Here is a 17030-nt window from a genome sequence, read left to right as displayed (position 1 = left end):
ATGAATGAATGAATGAATGGTGTAGTTTACTTGCAACCTCAATAAATAAAGCACCAGTTTTTGGAGAGTTAAAATCAAGTGATGCTGGTAGTGATGGTGGAAAGTCTGTGACACTGCTCAGTGACCTTCCTCTTCATCCCCAACCGTTAGCAGCACCTGCCAAGTTTCTGTGGAGTACAATTTGAAAGCAACTGATGTGTGTTCCTGTCTCTTTACAGAGGAGGACAGTGGACTCAAGAGAGGCAATTGCATGTTTAAGGGCATATAATCTAAGAACTGTATCATATAAATCGTTGTTTTACTCAGAGCTCTCAATCATGTCCATGTACATAAACCTGACAAATAAATGCCTGCCTTGAATTGGGTTAGTATTCTGTTATCCCCCTCAAAATAACCATTGCTATCTAAAGACAATGCAGATGTTGAAATAGTTTAAGTCTTTTACATCTCCAACCCTTGAACTTTCTAGGACTATTTCCTTTATTAATAAAAATAATTCACTCTAGACCCTCTTCATTATTACTAGAACTTCTGCCTAACTCCTGGTTGTTCAGATATGATCTTGTGACCACATACCCAACACTGAGATTGAAACTTGAAGAATAAATATGTGTGTTGCTGAGTACCAGTGGGAAGGGCATTTCTGGGTCTTTTCAACAAAGGCAAACAAGAGGGAGACTCTTATCTTGACCAAAGCAAGGGAGAAGACTTTAAATGAAAAGTTCAGTGGATCTGTTGGCTTGGAGGTCACTGTTTAATATAATAAGGGCCCTCTTCTCCTATGCCTAAAATCCAGACTGGAAGTTTCTTTTGGGCAGGGGCTGTGCTTTACCAGGACCTGGTGCATAATAAGTTCTACAAGTACATACTGAACCAAAAAACAATTTAAAAAAAAAGAATGATTAGGGAGCCTCTTTAGGTTAGTTACAGAAAAATGGCTAAATGTGATGTTTTAGGAGGTTTACTTGATAATAGAGATCAGAGATGGGGATACTATTCAGTAGACTATTGCAATAACCTTTAGGAAAGGTAATTGTTTCACAAACCCCCTCTCCTAAATAGGGAAGGGAAGCCTAGCAGACAAGTTCAGCTTCTCACACGTTGCTTTCTCTAGCCCTTCTGACCTTCCCTGAGCTTTTTCTTTTTGGAAGACCAATTGACTAGACAGCTTCCCCACATTCCTGAGACAGTGTCATATGCAGTAGGGCACATCACCAAATTATCTCCATGTGTTACATTTCTCTCTCCAATTAGCTCTGTGTGGACAAGGTCTATGATTTCTTCTACTGTTTTATTCCTAATCACACTTACCACAGAGATGTGTGCAGTGTAGATGCTCAGTAAATAGATGATGGTATCCTTAATATGTCCCCAACAAAAGGAAGGGAATTAAATTAGATTTGATCATATCCTTTTTTTAAAATTTTTATTGGGGTATAGTTGATTTACAATGTTGTGTTAGTTTCAGGTGTACAGCAAAGTGAATCTGTTATACATACACATTGATCATATCCTTTTACTTCTTAAAAATCCTCAGAATTTGCCTGTTGATTCCAATAGTAATACTAAAATTGTATTTCACAAAATACACATATCTAGAAAGATGAATTTGGTGTTTCAGTTTAAAAAAATTAATTATAATTTAGAAATCCTGGAATAAACAGATTAAACGTTTTCATTGCAATAGGATTTCTGAGTCTTTTTTTTAATATATATATAAATTTATTTATTTATTTATTTATTTTTGGCTGCATTGGGTCTTTGTTGCTGCCTGTGGGCTTTCTCTAGTTGCGGCGAGTGGGGACTACTCTTTGTTGGGGTGTGCAGGCTTCTCATTGCGGTGGCTTCTCTTGTTGTGGAGCACGGGCTCTAGGCACACGGGCTTCATTAGTTGTGGCACGCGGGCTCAGTAGTTGTGGCGCACGGGCTTAGTTGCTCCACAGCATGCAGGATCTTCCTGGACCAGGGCTCGAACCCGTGTCCCCTGCACTGGCAGGCAGATTCTTAACCACTGCACCACCAGGTAAGTCCCTCTAAGAGTCTTTAGTTCGTGAATGTTGATTGTGACCTCTAAGAGGGGGATGGATAGTTGGAGCAAATCACCAAATGTGAAATATATTTGCAAATTTAACTTTTACTCAGAATACTTATCAAAATCATATGGGTTCCTGTTGTTCTGCAGAACAAATCCCATAGGCTGGAGTTCACCATCTAAGTCTAGACTTCTTAGCACGTTTGAACTTTCATAATCAAAACACCACTCATCCTCTTCCTAATGTTTTTTCTCTACTGAACACTAAGTCCAAGACATATGTTATTTATTGTTTTCCATACACAATAAACATCTTATTTACTTTATTTTTATTTATGTATTCATTTCCTTACTGAAACTCAAATGCAAATAGTTGGGTCATTCTTTTTTCTCATGTGATGCAATAATAAATATTCATGGATATGTGTCCTTTGTAAAGTGTATATTTGTGTGAATCCATTTTTAATTAGTATAGATGTTATGGTGCCATAAAGATCATTCTGTATTTTATGTTTTTTCACTTGACAATATTTTCAAAATTGATATACATTGGCCTATGTGAATTTAGTTTTTTACTTCTAAATGCCCCATAGTAGCCCTTAATATCCATTCTCCTTGTGTAGATGAATACAGTGCCTTCAGCATCTTGTTTAAAAAAAAAAACCACAGTGGAATGAATAATATTATGTATATTTACCTATGAATCTGTTCAAGAATTCCTCTGGGGTTTATACCCTGATATGGCATTGCTGGATCATAAGGTAGATGTACTGTACGAAGCTTCTCATTTTTTATATTTTCACCAATACTTGGCCATATCCACCTTTTTAGACCTGTCTCATGAGTTTGAAGTAATAGCTTATTGTTTTCACATTTCCATTTTTTCTGGCTATACTTAGTTTGATTATTAGTTGACGTACTTGAGCATGCTTCTGCACCTGCAACAGGAATGCCATAGATTTATTTTTATTGCTTTTGTTGTTGTTGTTTTCTTGTTTTAGTTTCACAACTTGGTAGTAAGTCTTTCTTATCTGTAAGTGTGAGAAATACCCTTCCCGCCTCCACTCTCTACTAGTCTTACTGTTTTATGTTGAAAAATGGAGCTCTATAACTACTAAAATCAAATCTGGAAAAAAAAAAGATGTTGAGTTGGTCACAAAATTCTGCTATAATTTTGATTGTAATGGAATGAAAATTATAGGTTGATGCTTAGAATAATTGACATCTTTAACATTTTAAGTCCTTTTATCAATGATATATCACTCAGCTGAACTCTGTTTAGTATTAATAGTTTGTCTATTTATTCTGTTAACTTTTCTATGTATATGGTAATGTCACCTGCAACTAAGGACACTTCTTTACTTTTTTCCGTAAATCTTTAAGTCTTTGTTTCTGTTTTTGATTTTCTTTGTGTAACAGTGGTAGCCAGGCTCTACAGTATTATATTGAACCAAAGAAGTGAGGACAGCCATTCTTTTCTTATCTCCATATTAAAGGAATGTACCTTACAATTCTCTATTAAATATTTTATTTGCTATAGGATTTGGGTAGATTATTAACTTAAAGAACTTCCCATCTCTGCTTATTACTTAGTTTTTTGTTTGTTTTTTTCTTTTTTTAAACATTAAGTAGATCATGAAGTCTATCAGAATTTTTCTAATGCATCTATATAAATGTTCAATGATGTTTTTGTCTTTGATAGTCAATTAAATATAATACTAAATTATCTTTATATTCATAGAATGAACCATATTAAAATAAGATATTTCTTATTAATACACTATTAAATTCCATTGATTTTTTTAAATAAATGTATTTATTTTATTTATGTTTATTTTTGGCTGCCTTGGGTCTTTGTTGCTGCATGCAGGCTTTTCTCTAGTTGCAGCGAGCCGGGGGCTACTCTTCATTGCAGTGCGTGGGCTTCTCATTCAGTGGCTTCTCTTGTTGCAGAGCACAGCCTCTAGGCACGCAGGCTTCAGTAGTTGTGGCACTTGGGCTCAGAAGTTGTGGCTCACGGGCTCTAGTGCGCGTTCTCAGTAGTTGTGGCGCACAGGCTTAGTTGTTCCGCGGCATGTGGGATCTTCCCAGACTAGGGCTCGAACCCGTGTCCCCTGCAATGGCAGGCGGATTCTTAACCACTGCACCACGAGGGAAGCCTTCCATTGATCTTTCACAGGAAAAATAAGTGGGCCTGTAATGGTCAGTTCTTGGTTTATCCCTAGCAAGTTTTAAGATACATACTATGTCTTCTTGAGGCTCTTTGGGTCTGTCATGCCCTCCTGCTTTTCACTTGTGATATTATTTTTGCTTGTACATTCCATCTCTCACCTATATACTAACTGAATAACTTTTTCTGTTAGGTTGCATAGGTTGATAAATATTTTTGTACCTTTCCCAAAACTCAAGAAGCATTACTTATTTTGACTCAGTGCTCCTATAGCAATTTGAAAGTGCTAAAACTTGTTTCAAATCCCAATGCTATGATTAAAAAAAAAGTTGTGTTATGCTACCACAGAAGACTGGATGCTCTCACAGAGAGGGATTGAATCTTATTGTCTTTGGCCAACCCCCATGACATCTTATAGCATAATAAGTGCATAACAAGTAAGGTGAATCCTTTTAAAATAGCTTTTTATATAAGAATGTCTTATACTTATAAATATAAGATGTTTTCCTCCAGACTGATATCACTTCAGTTCTATGCACCCAGCATTTATTAAGTGCCAAGCTCCTCAACTTACAGAGAACCAGATGGACTTATCAGTAAGTGGCAATAAAAAAAAGATTTTATTGAGTGTGTCTTTTTCTGATTTTTTTTTTTTAATCATAGCTAAACCACAAAGACCAAAATTCTTCTTCCCTTGAGAATTAGCATTCACTCTGAAGAAAAGGACACCTTGGGAATGCTTCCTGGACAATGTATTATGTTTATAATATAAAGCCATATGTGACCTTTTCCCTTGCTTTAAGATAATCATAGATAAATATTTCAGGATCTCATTCTTCATTTCCATTAAGAAATATTTCCAATAAGTGAATCCATCATACGCCAGCCAAGAGTGAGCTCATTGATATGGAGACTCTTTCTTTTTTCCTTTTTTTCCTTTCTAGAAGGCTAAAGAAATAAAATAATCAGACTGACTGGCTGGACTTTTTCTGCCTGAGACTAATTGTGTCATTTATGTATTGATATATAGAAGAATCAAAGTATAGTAACATTTTCTAGAAGTTCCTTTACATACTCCATGTAGGGCTTTCCCCAGGACTCTAAATTCTGTTATCCCTCTGCTGTGGGTGATTAGAGGAGGCAGGGTGTCTGTTTTGACAACCAGATCATCTGGTTGTCATCTGGTTGTCAACCGAGTCATCCCAGTCTCTGTAAATGGCCCCACCCATGGCATAGTTATTCAAGTCAAAAATTTTAGGGCTCAACTTAAGTATCATCTTTTCTTTGTCTTACACATCCAGTGAAATTGCCAATACTGTCAGTTTTATATCCAAAATGTATCTGGATCTATCTGTTTCTTCCTTTTCTTTCCATTGGCTACCTCAGTAGTCAAAGCCAAGACACTGTCTTGCTTGAGCTACTGCAACAATCTCCTATCTGGGTTTCTGCTTTCATTCTTGTCTACTATAATGACATTTCCATGCAAGAACCAGAGTGATCTTTTTAAAAATATAAGCCAGATCATGTCATTCTTTACCTTTAGATCCCTTCAATTGCCTACTCTTTGATGTAAAGTAAATCTGAGCTCCTTATTCTGGTTAACAAGGACTTGTATAATATGGTCTCTGCCCAACTCTCCACATCATATTGTGTCACTTTCACCCTCATCTGCTTTTATCTAGGCATCATTTTCATTTCTTCCCCATTGATTTAGTGCAGAGGAACAACTAACACAAACTTTTCCTTAGACCTTTACTGTAGTTTGCTCTTATCATGGTGACTTCACATAGCAAATCAAATATCACTCTGTCCGTTCTGTGTATAAGACCTAGTGTCCCATCCATTTTATGTTCTATTGTATCATCTTTTTTTTTTTTCTTACTTCTGCTCATCTACGTTTCTCCTGTACCATCAAGTCTTTGAAGAAACAGACCCCTCACACATCCCGCCCCATTTACTGCTGTATTCTCAGCACTCAGATTAGTGGAAATCTTAGGCATATATTTGTAAAATAAATAAGGGTATTGGAAGTTTTGTCATATGGAGAATTTCATATCGTAAGAAGCACTAACAGTAAAGTCCGTTGAGAGATTTATCCCAGCAGCACAATTCCTTTTCAAGTGCCTGGACCTAGCCTGACCTTACTTCCTGATGCTCCCAGTGTACTGAGCTGCTCCGTCCAAGACTCACTATAACATAGTCTCTAGCAGTACAGTGTGCCTTGGCAGGGTTAGATATTATTTCTCTGAACTTTTATAGAACTGTCTGTTTACCTTTTCCACAGCATAGACAAATCTAATGTTTTATTATTTATTTGTTTCTATAATTTATCCAATTCGACTCCATGTCTTAGAAAGGCAAAGCAAGTGGTTTATGATGATAGAATCTAGCACATATTTTGTAAAAAATTTAGAAAGATTCTTTTTTTTAAAGTTTATTTGTATATGAGTGTGTTTCATGTTTGGTAATTGCAATCATTGTTGCTTTTGTTGTGGTCATCCATTTACAATGCTTGGTGTCAGTCTATTTATCTCTTGTAAAAATTAAAAAAATAAATAAATAAATAAAGTTTATTTGTAATATGGTTATTTGTAGCTCTGTCCTTGGGCTTAGATAGTCCATTCACTCATGAAACAATTAGACTTGACAAATGTGTAATAATTCTCAAACTTTAGAGGTTGAATTAAAGAAAACCTAGAAAATAACATTAGGTGAAGTGACAATGAGTGAATGCACATATTAGGGAGAGAGCAGGATCCCAGTAACTCCTGTTGTGTTCAGTTAGACCATAGTTGTTAAACCCCAGCTGATTTTTATGAGGAGTCACAGAGTGGCCCTGGATATCTTTGCATGCACAGAGGAGATCTGAAGGAATTAAAATTTACCTTCAGTGATCTTTCATTTTATTTTCTTGTCTGAGTCTCTGGGTGCATTGAAGCCTTTGTTTTCTACCGTTTTCCTTCTCAGACAGCATCCTGTGCTATTCCTTCTAACAACCCTTCTTCTGTCATCTGTGGATAATAATAGAGGTACCTGTGATCTGTTAATAAAGATACTTGCAAGAGATAATACTTACACTCAAGATGTTTGTCAGGTGATGGCAGGTAACTCAAGTTGGGGGAAGAGAGAACCAAACACCAATTCCTCCAGCAAATGCCTACCTGCCTTGCAACCCAGATGAAACTTCTATAAATAAAAGAGGGGGGAGCATGCACACAAAAACACTTACAACTTCACAGTCCTAGCAATGATCTAGAAGACCAGAGTTTGATTCCTGCCTCTTTCACTTATTAGAAGTGTAATTTAACCATGAAAAATCCCTTAAGACATCTCTGAACCTCATTTTTCTCATCCCCAAAACATGCCTCAATTTAGGCAAACCTAGAGTTCCTATGGGCGCTCACTTTCCAGATCTTTCTGAATGTCCATAAAAATGTCATTAATTTATAAAATGTGATCTTTTGATAATTTCCTCCTCTTAGTGTTGGGTGTTTGAAAAGCTGTGATTACTGTTGCTTCAGTTCTCATCTTATTTTAAAACTTCTCCATGAAGACTTCCCATTTAGAGTTACTTTTTTCCTCCTCCATTCTTCCATATCACTGTATATAACTTAGTTTCTATTTCTTATCATTACAAGCTTCACATGATAATTACAGAAAATGTTGTTTAGTCGAAAGTCATGGGCTTTAATGTCAGACCAACCTAAGTTTAAACGTTGACGCAAATAACAGTTGACAAGACCATAGAAAAAGAATGCTTTGACAATTAGCTTAGATGAGATTCATTAGCTCAAATTTATAAATAAAAGAAATATGTTTGGAGATGCTATCTCATCATCTCATGTAATCTTTCCATATCAACTACATAACCCGATTCTTGAGCAGGGTGATGCTCAATATTTGTAGGAGACACAATTCTCTTATAGATAGACCATCAAGTCAGGGGGATTTTAAGTGGCATGACCCCCATAATACTAGGACTGGGTGGAAAATACTGGGACTAGAATATCTTTAATGTCAAGAGTATATCATTTAAACAATAACGACAAAAAGTATACCAGGTGATATATAAATGTGTGTTGACTAAGAAGAAAATAATGAAAGTAAACGTCTACTTTACTCATAGAATTTCTGTCTCCTGCAATCATCATAAAGAGCAGTAACAGCAGTGACAGCAGTACATGCAACATGGTCTGGCCAGCTGAGTAACTTTGCAAAGAAGCTTTGTATAGCAAAAATTTAAAAAGTACTGGAATAGAGGAAAATAAAAATTTGTTGAAAACTATATTCCTTGCAAAATACATTCTACAATTATTGTCTCCACAGAAACAATATTTAAAGAAATCTAATCCAGCTTTACAATGTTATGCATTTCATTCTAATTTCAGGTATTGCGAGTCATTATTTCATTCTTAAATAGAAACCGGCAGTTAAAATCCTTTACCTTCAATCCAATTTCTTTCAAAGTTAGATTCAGAAAAACAAAAAGCCACCATTCCAGGTTTTTGGTAGTGTGTGATTGGGAGATGAAAAATTGCAAATATAAATTTATTTCTAAAAACTTGAGTATGTGTATATAAATATATATGTGTATAGTCTTTTCAATGTTGATATTCATGTTTAAATTGTGCATTTATATCACTTTTATAGTGATGCCCACTGTTACCTTATTTTTTGACTGACAGTGATGGGATTTCAGTCATGCTCAGCCTTTCCAACAGTGCCAGTGATGGGATTTTTTGAAATCTTATTACTGGTTGCACTTCCCTGATCTCAGATGGAACTTTCAATCAAAAAGGCAATCAGAAGGTTATACATTCGTGAGATTCCCTGCAAAGCCAGTGATCCCATAATACAACTTGTTGGAAAGGCCTACTTGCCTCCTGTCCTTATGTGGCTATAAAGAGTAATTGGCTACTTAGCTCTCAGCACCTGCTTTTCCTTCTCCAAAATTCAGCATAGCCCAGAACTCTGTTGGGTCTCAGTGTGGAATCTTGCTGCTCCTAGGAGATTTACAAGTCTCACACAGAGACTTGTCTTACGTTAAGCATCTGATTAAGCAAACTCTCCCAAAGACACACTTGGCTCTTTCTCAGCATTCTTGTTTCACTGGTGATGCCTGTGAATCTAAGTTTTATTTTATATACATACAAACACTTACCCACACATTTCTCCAAAACACTTTTACTGTAAAGTCCATATTCTAGAAATCACAATTCTGCGTGGCAAGGCTAAACTTGAATTTAATTTCTAGCATATTTTAATCATCCTATTATAAACTACTTTTAATCTTATTACTGTACTCATAAAAGATTATTATAAAGAATGGCTTCAATACTCTTTAGTATACATATATGGATGTTTAAAAGACATTTTTGTAATTTGATTTGATCAAATAGTGAACAGGGTTGAGGCTGAATTGATCCCATGTGGTGTCCAATCACCCAGGGGTGCATTAGTTCCCCAGGCAGGAACCTTGACTTGTGAAGTAGGCAGAGGGAGATAATTTTGTCTCACTTGGTTCCAACTCACTGGTTCTTCTCCATTAGGCAGAGAACCCTTGGGCAGGGGTAAGTTTCAAGAATGAAAAAAGACTGATGCTTGGGACACAGTAAAGACCTACAGACACATTAAAATGCCTATGGACTGAATAAGCATTTCTTCTGCCAAATAACCACACATGTAATATGTAAGACATATGTCAGTATTGCTGCGACAGAAAACAATGCACAGAGACAAAAATAGTCACTTTAATAAAGTTAAAAAATGCATTATTTAAAGAGTTGTGTATGGCATACTCAAATCCTAAAAGTTTAGGAACCCCATCAACCTCTTTTGGTTCAGGAAGTTTTAGCAACTCTATTGCCAAAGTAAAAAGTACTTGAAGTCAAGGTAGGGGTGTGTGTGTGAGAGTGTGTGTGTATATTCCTCAGATCTTTATTAAATTCAGGGTACTCTAAAAGTATAGTTCATCCCTGTATAAACATGGTATCATTTACTTGATTCCAAATTAAAAAAAAAACCTTAAATGGGCTTTTAAGCACAAAGAGTCAGCATGATGGTGACAAAGAAAATCAACAAGAAAACCACACTTTCATTCTCTCTTCCTGGGCAAAGTAAATTTTGAGATAAGATTGGACAACTGGTATACCAGATATTATCTCCTGCCCCTGAACATCACCATAGGAAGATTATTTTATTGATTGACAAGATTGGAAGATATGGATTTCATACTCCTGAAAACTAGTGTAATTTTTGTTAGACATGTTTATATGTCTCTAACCTATGCCATTTCACTGAAAAGTACACTAGAAATGAGTCTGGTATGCAAGAGATAAGTGAAGTAATAATCTCACCTTGGTTTAGAATGTGTGAGATAGTCAGAATATTAGTATTGGTTACTACTACAACTACCATTAATAATCTGCATTCACCAAGTATTTGCTTTAGTCACTGTGCCAAATCCTGGTGTATTTTAAAGTCAATTTGGGCCATCATTTTGACTTCATGGAAAAGTGTTCAATAGCCATGATGATAAGCATTAAAGACGAACTATTCTCAGGCAAGAGAAACTCAATAAGGTGTCAGTTAAGTCACTGAGCACTGGGTAGTTGTAAATTCTAAGTATAATAGTCAAACTTCATAAAAATCACAGTGGAGTCAGCCTCCAGAAGTTGGTGCCTTTGGTTTCTAGCCATACTTTTCTCAGGCAGCCCCAAGCCAATGACTGAGATGGCGGGGCAACTGGAGTCTATTTTTTTTCTTTTTTAATATTTATTTATTTTTGGCTGCATCAGGTCTTAGTTGCAGCCTGCGGGATCTTTCGTTGAGGCCCACGGGCTCTTTAGTTGTGGCACACAGGCTTAGTTGCCCCGCGGCATGTGGGATCTTAGTTCCCTGACCAGGGATCAAACCCACGCCCCCTGCATTGGAAGGTGGATTCTCAATCACTGGACCACCAGGGAAGTACCTGGAGTCTGTTTTTTCCCAATGAGAGACTCCTCTAACAGGACCCTGTTAAAATCCCTGATTTGCCTTGCAAAGATTTGTCAGGTCTGCTTTGCAGTCTAAGGCTCTCTTGTCAAATCCTGCTTCCTAATCTCTCTACTTTTACAAGTTTTAAAATCTGCATTCCTGTATGAAAACTTTCCCTGCTCAATCTTGTTTCTTCTCTCTTTTATCTTTTACTCCTAGTTCTGATTTAGCGTTTGCTTCCAGGAGGACCCAACTGGCACAGCTGGACTAGCCTTTACATACACTGTGTTTCTTTAATGTCCCTGTTGGTATCTTGCTGTGTGATCATTGCCAAACCATTTATCATTTCTGGTTCTTTATAATGAAGACTCTTACAAATAAAAGTGATCCTTATGATAATTTAGTTGAACGTTCTAGAATTCTAATTAGAGTTGATGACTCTGTTCATCGATCTTCATCTGATGGGAAAAAAAAGTGATGACAACAAAGGTATTTATAAAAATATATTTCACAAAGTAGGAAACAATACAGGAGTTTCTCTGAATACAATACATGGAGTAAATAAACAATATTGCATTAAAGCAAAGTAGAAAATTAAAATGATCTGCATGTAGTACTTGAGTTTTATCATACATTTTCTACTCCTAAATGGCAGGTTTGCATTAAAAATTGAATATGCTCACATCTTCTAGTGCTGTTCTCTTTTGGAGTCTAAGACATTCTGTGCATCACCATGAAGATAGGGAGAGAAGTGCTAAAAACAGAAGCAGTAAAATTATGTACAAATCAGTTCCTGCTCTAAAACTGTGGAGGCAACTTGAAGCATGTTTATTGGGCAGGGCATTATGTAGGCATCTAAAAGTCTAGAGTTTAAATATCACATGAATCAATATACTTTCAGATGTTTGTGCTTGTAGTAAAAACACCAAATACTAGGATTATGAACAAAATAGAAAACAGTCCAAAAGTTTCTCTGGGAAAATGCTGTTCCTGCCATCACCAGTCACAATAACACTTTCTACTCTAAAGAGACTATTAGCTTCCCTTTTGATAATATTGCCTGCCATACTCATCTCATCAAAATGTACATGTATTAAACATTCATTGTATATATATTTATATAAAACAATCTAAAGTATTATTAATGGATATAATTTAGTGTTTTTTTCATATAGTCCCTTAATCTATAGATTACCAACCTTAATAAATAAAAGCATTAATGGACATCAATAAAATATTTATTTCGAGGATTAAACAAATAAATTCACGCGCTAGCAATAAAATCATCTGTCTCTTATGTAGTCCACTGTGTGACACAGTTTATCTTTGTGTCCTTGTGGGAGAAGATGAACCAGGGGGAATGAGTAATCCTGCTTCCAGAGAACAAGCTTGTTTGAATGGGATTTCTCTCCTCCCACTGTTGATTTGGCAATCCCCACCCTGGAATGGACTACAAACGTGAATATTTTAAGGCTCGACACAATATTTAAAGATGCTATTCAGTCTCTGATGAATGGGGCCAGCAATTATGTACAAGGTGTGGTCACTGTACCGTATAATCTAGGAGGCCTCCCAAAACTCCAAAAAGTCAGAGTGTACAGCAGACCAAGTATTGCTTTATCATTTGTGGCGGGATCCTTATTGGTGAAGGGGAAAAAACCATTTGCATTTATAAAAATCCTTGCAGAAGACACATATCAGTAGCAAATTTCTTGCAGGTCCATTTTTCTAAAAAGCACCTTTTTAAGTTTGAATTTTTCCTCCTTTTAAACCATTTCTCTAAGGACGAGCCACGATCCCAATCTTTGTGGTGGTCAGGTAAATATCAAATATCCAAAGACTTCTAGACACGCCACATACTTTAATTCGCACTCCACAAGATTTATAACCTCCTAACATATACTTTTTTATTTTTATTATTACTTTTTTGGTTCAACATTAAAATGTAGTTGAGTTTATAGATGATTGGTGCTAAACTTGCCTCTAAAACAAATTGCCACATTGGTTGTATCTAAGGGGAGTGACCCTAGAATATTACAGAATGCTCAGTTCCCACTGATTTATTCGTAATCCACTGTCAAGTTTCTTTGTCACTTTCACCGACAGAGTAGAGTTCGCCCAGTCTCTTAAAGCGGGGACCCCAGTCACTGAGGTAGTCAAAGTTCTGATCCGAGTCTGAGGTGGTGGATTCCAAGGAGCTGAGGGAGCCAGCCACGGACCCTCGGCCTTCATAGCCATAAATCTGAATGGAATCATACGGTGGGGCTGTGGGGTCGTTATCTGCCTCGTGTAGCCGCACATTTATAAATTCATCCACATCAACACCGCTCGGAACTGGAGCAAGCCCTTGCCTTGGCATAAACTGCAAATCTGGTTTAATATCTTTACGGGGTAAAAATCCGTTAATTCCATCTGGGTTTTGTAAAGTTGCAATGTCAAAAGCCTCCGTGTCTTCTTCCCCTCCTCCTTCGTCATCGTAGCGAATGATGTTTTCTCGCACATCTTCATCATCTTTGATAATTAATGGCTCGTTTTTATGTCGCCGCAGAGTTACAAACAGCACCACGATGACTACAGGAAAAACACAAAATAGCGATTAGCCAGACTCACATATAATTTCACAAGCAACACATCGTGTATATTAAGAGAGAGGGGCGCTATTTAAAAACTTATGAGCACGTAGCTTTCATGCATTCACTTGGGAATTAAGTGAAATACCTTTCTGAAGTATGAGCATTGAATTTTGAGTGAATACTATTCCAGGTTGCTTCTGTTTATTAAATGGTGATGAAGAAGCTGGGTTAAAAGAACAAGTTTGCATCTATTTATGGTGAAAGCTGCATTTAATACCGTTAGGAGCTCTAGAGTAAATGGCACAAAACGGGAAACAGCACAGATAGCATAACTAACTTGCTGTGTATCTTGGGCAGGTCGTTCAATATTTTTTGGCTCCATGACCCTCTTCTATAAAGAAAAAGGAGCTGAATAGATCATATCCAGTACATTTTGTGTTTTTTTAAAATCAGTACATTTTGTGTTTTTTTAAAATCAGTCCTTCAAGACTCTTTCCAATAAAACAATGTCCATTCACAGATGAAATGATATATTAAGGTGAATGTCAACTTTGCATGGGCAACTTCTTCTCTTGTATGAAAGCTAGCACTCCGCCATCTGGTAAGGTAGGCCTAAAGGTGGGGGAAGGGAGAGGAACACATGAAAAACTAGCCAGATCAGCCACACCAAACTTGGGCTAATGACATTAAAAAAATGTGGCAGGAAACGATGATCAACTCAGGGTACTGGGTGAACAGAACAGATGTAACCAGGAAGGTAAAAACTGACATAACCTTTATCTAAGGGCAGGATAAGATGTAACTTTCCTTTTGTGTGTCTTCCTACTGTCTAATCTCATTTTTATAATTGGATTTTTTAGTAGAAAAGTTACAAAAACTTTTCCTTATTTTGCAATCTTCATCTAAATTTGATTGTAGTATCAAGGAAAATATCTGAGAAACAATGCAATTTTGAAGAAAATGTATTTTTTGTTTGCTTGTGTTTTTTGGTTTCTTTGTTTTTATCTTACCAAGTTTTGTGATTGGATGGACTCAGTAACCCAATCTATACATTGTTTAGATAAAAGAGTATTTTGGACATATGTGTGCCCCCATTGAAGTAAACTGGTGTGTATCAGAAGATCTGGAGGCCTTCTTATGTAATAGTTGCTGTTGTAACCACGTAAAGGTCCATCCCCACTTCCACCACCATTATGCTTAGTCTTTTCACCAGTGATGGGAATAAAAAAGGCACTGAATAGTTCTCTCCAATTGAATATTTACTATTATAATTCTTTTTTTCTTCCCTTCTCTTAGTGACCTCAAAGCTTGGAGAAGTATATACAAAAGAATTTTTCTTCCAAAGAATGCTGATTAGGGTTTTCTAGGCTGGGTTAGGGTTTTCTGTCCTTCTTTACAGTCATTTATGAACCAGAAAAATGGTGACCATTAGGCTATGAAGAAAATACATACCTAGCAGCAAAATGATGCATGCTAATATGGCAATTAAGGCGCCCATACTGAGTCCAATCGGAAGTACATAAGCTTCAACATTACAAGACTGGACAACACCATCACTGCTGCAGCCACAGACCCGGATGGTCAGGGTACTGGTGCTGCTCAGAGGAGGATTCCCACTATCACTGATTATGATTGGTAAAAGATAGACTTCTTGCTTCTGGCGGTTGAATCCATTATGCTTTGCCAAAATGCTGAGGGAATTATCTGGAAAAAGTGAAAATTACAATAGTTTGCATCATTTCAAAACGGCTGCCCAAACAACACTTGTTTTTCTAGTTCATAAATCCTCTGCAAGCCTCAAGACAATCCCAACTCCACTGAACCACGCCAGTTCTCTCCCTCTCCCCTTTCCCACTTTCCCAGTTGGCATGGACCAAAACATCCACACCCTGACAGGTTCAATGAGCTTGGTCTCAGGATAAACTAATGGAGTTTTACCACCACCTTGTAAATGCAAAAGATTTCTTTTACAAAAATGATCTTCAAGTGTCCTTTTAGAAGACACAAATTACCCCAAGTCCCCATAGATAAGTTTAATGTTCTCTCGTTTGTCCTGATAATGCAAACTTGACAGAATTTCATAACATTTGAAAGTCATGTTTGAGAAGCTTTGTGTTAAAAGTAGACTATATGACAGTATGGCATACAAAACAATGCATTTGACTCCCACAGGTACCTAAAAACAGTCACTCATGCTCTAGAGCATTTTACACTAACATGTAACAAAAGTCTCATTTACTGCCAATTGGAGTAGATATGCCACATATTTTAAAATTCTGCAGAGAAGACCTCTAGTGGTTACACAAATAAGAATTAAGTGATGAAAAGTCATAGGAGCAGGTGGTACATTTTTAATGTATTAATTAATTATATGGAAATGTATATTGGTTATCTGGAGCAACACGTAAGGACATTTAAGCAATACTTAATGGCATACTTCAGCTCGATGTAGAACTGGCCAGTGAGAAGTGATTGGTCCCGTGGTAGCCCTATGTTTCTCAAAATTTCACCCCCAAAATGAACTTTTTATTGTCATTCATCCCTATCTCATGAACTATAGCTATATATGTGTGTATATATGTGTATATATATATACATATATATATAAATTATTAATCTATTTTCTCATTTTGATTAATGAAAGACATAGGTCTATTCAACATGGGAACACTGATTATTTCACACTGATATTCCAGCCAAAAGCAAATAAACATAACTTTGGTTAATGTGTGCAGTACAATTTGGGCAAAATGATTATTTCAGTTGGGATTTTTTCAAATATTGGCAAGTTTGCAGACCCCAGAACACTTGTCTACCTCGTTGTTGCATATTAAGGCAGGCATTCCAAACCATTGCTGTCCAGTTCCTGGTCATCAGTGTCCTACTGGTTTCCAGAATACACAAATACATGAATAGATATTCCACTCAAATGATTTTAAGTAAATGTGTTAAATCTTCTGTACCATATAGTACTATACCAGAATTCAAAAAAAGTGACATTCCCTAAAATAAATGTATAAATTATATTTGGTTTTGCTTTTTTTAAGATATATGTGGACCTACAATGCCTTGCTAGTAAGCAGTTAAAGAGAAAAAAAAAGAAAAAACTCTGAGTTAACAATTTTTTTTTTTCTAAATTATCGCTGGTTGTGCCTCATTATTTAGCAATTTGAAGAGTGAAAAGAAGTCTCTAGTGGAAGTAAGCAGTGGTATTCCAAATGATCTAGTAATCTTTATTTCCATGACATAGAAGGAAATACCACTAAGCTAAAAGCAGGAG

The 17030-nt window shown here is 36.4% G+C and overlaps 1 protein-coding gene across 3 annotated transcripts in view; it reads right to left on the bottom strand.

The window, feature by feature from the left end:
* Positions 1–11743: 11743 nt before the first annotated feature.
* CDH8 (cadherin 8) overlaps positions 11744–17030 on the bottom strand; it is a 370300-nt gene continuing 365013 nt past the window's right edge. For 2 of the 3 annotated variants that reach the window (XM_068527304.1, XM_068527303.1), the window contains 2 exons: positions 15203–15454; positions 11744–13748 (listed from right to left, as the gene is read on the bottom strand). In XM_068527304.1, the coding sequence (XP_068383405.1) occupies positions 13255–13748; positions 15203–15454 (746 nt within the window). In that variant the 3' untranslated portion in view covers positions 11744–13254. The remainder of the gene's footprint in view (positions 13749–15202; positions 15455–17030) is intronic. The other variant, XM_068527305.1, reaches the window with a different exon arrangement.

Source organism: Eschrichtius robustus, chromosome 19 (assembly GCF_028021215.1).
Source record: "Eschrichtius robustus isolate mEscRob2 chromosome 19, mEscRob2.pri, whole genome shotgun sequence".
Taxonomy (NCBI): Eukaryota; Metazoa; Chordata; class Mammalia; order Artiodactyla; family Eschrichtiidae; genus Eschrichtius; species Eschrichtius robustus.
This window is presented reverse-complemented; position numbering and strand designations above follow the sequence as displayed.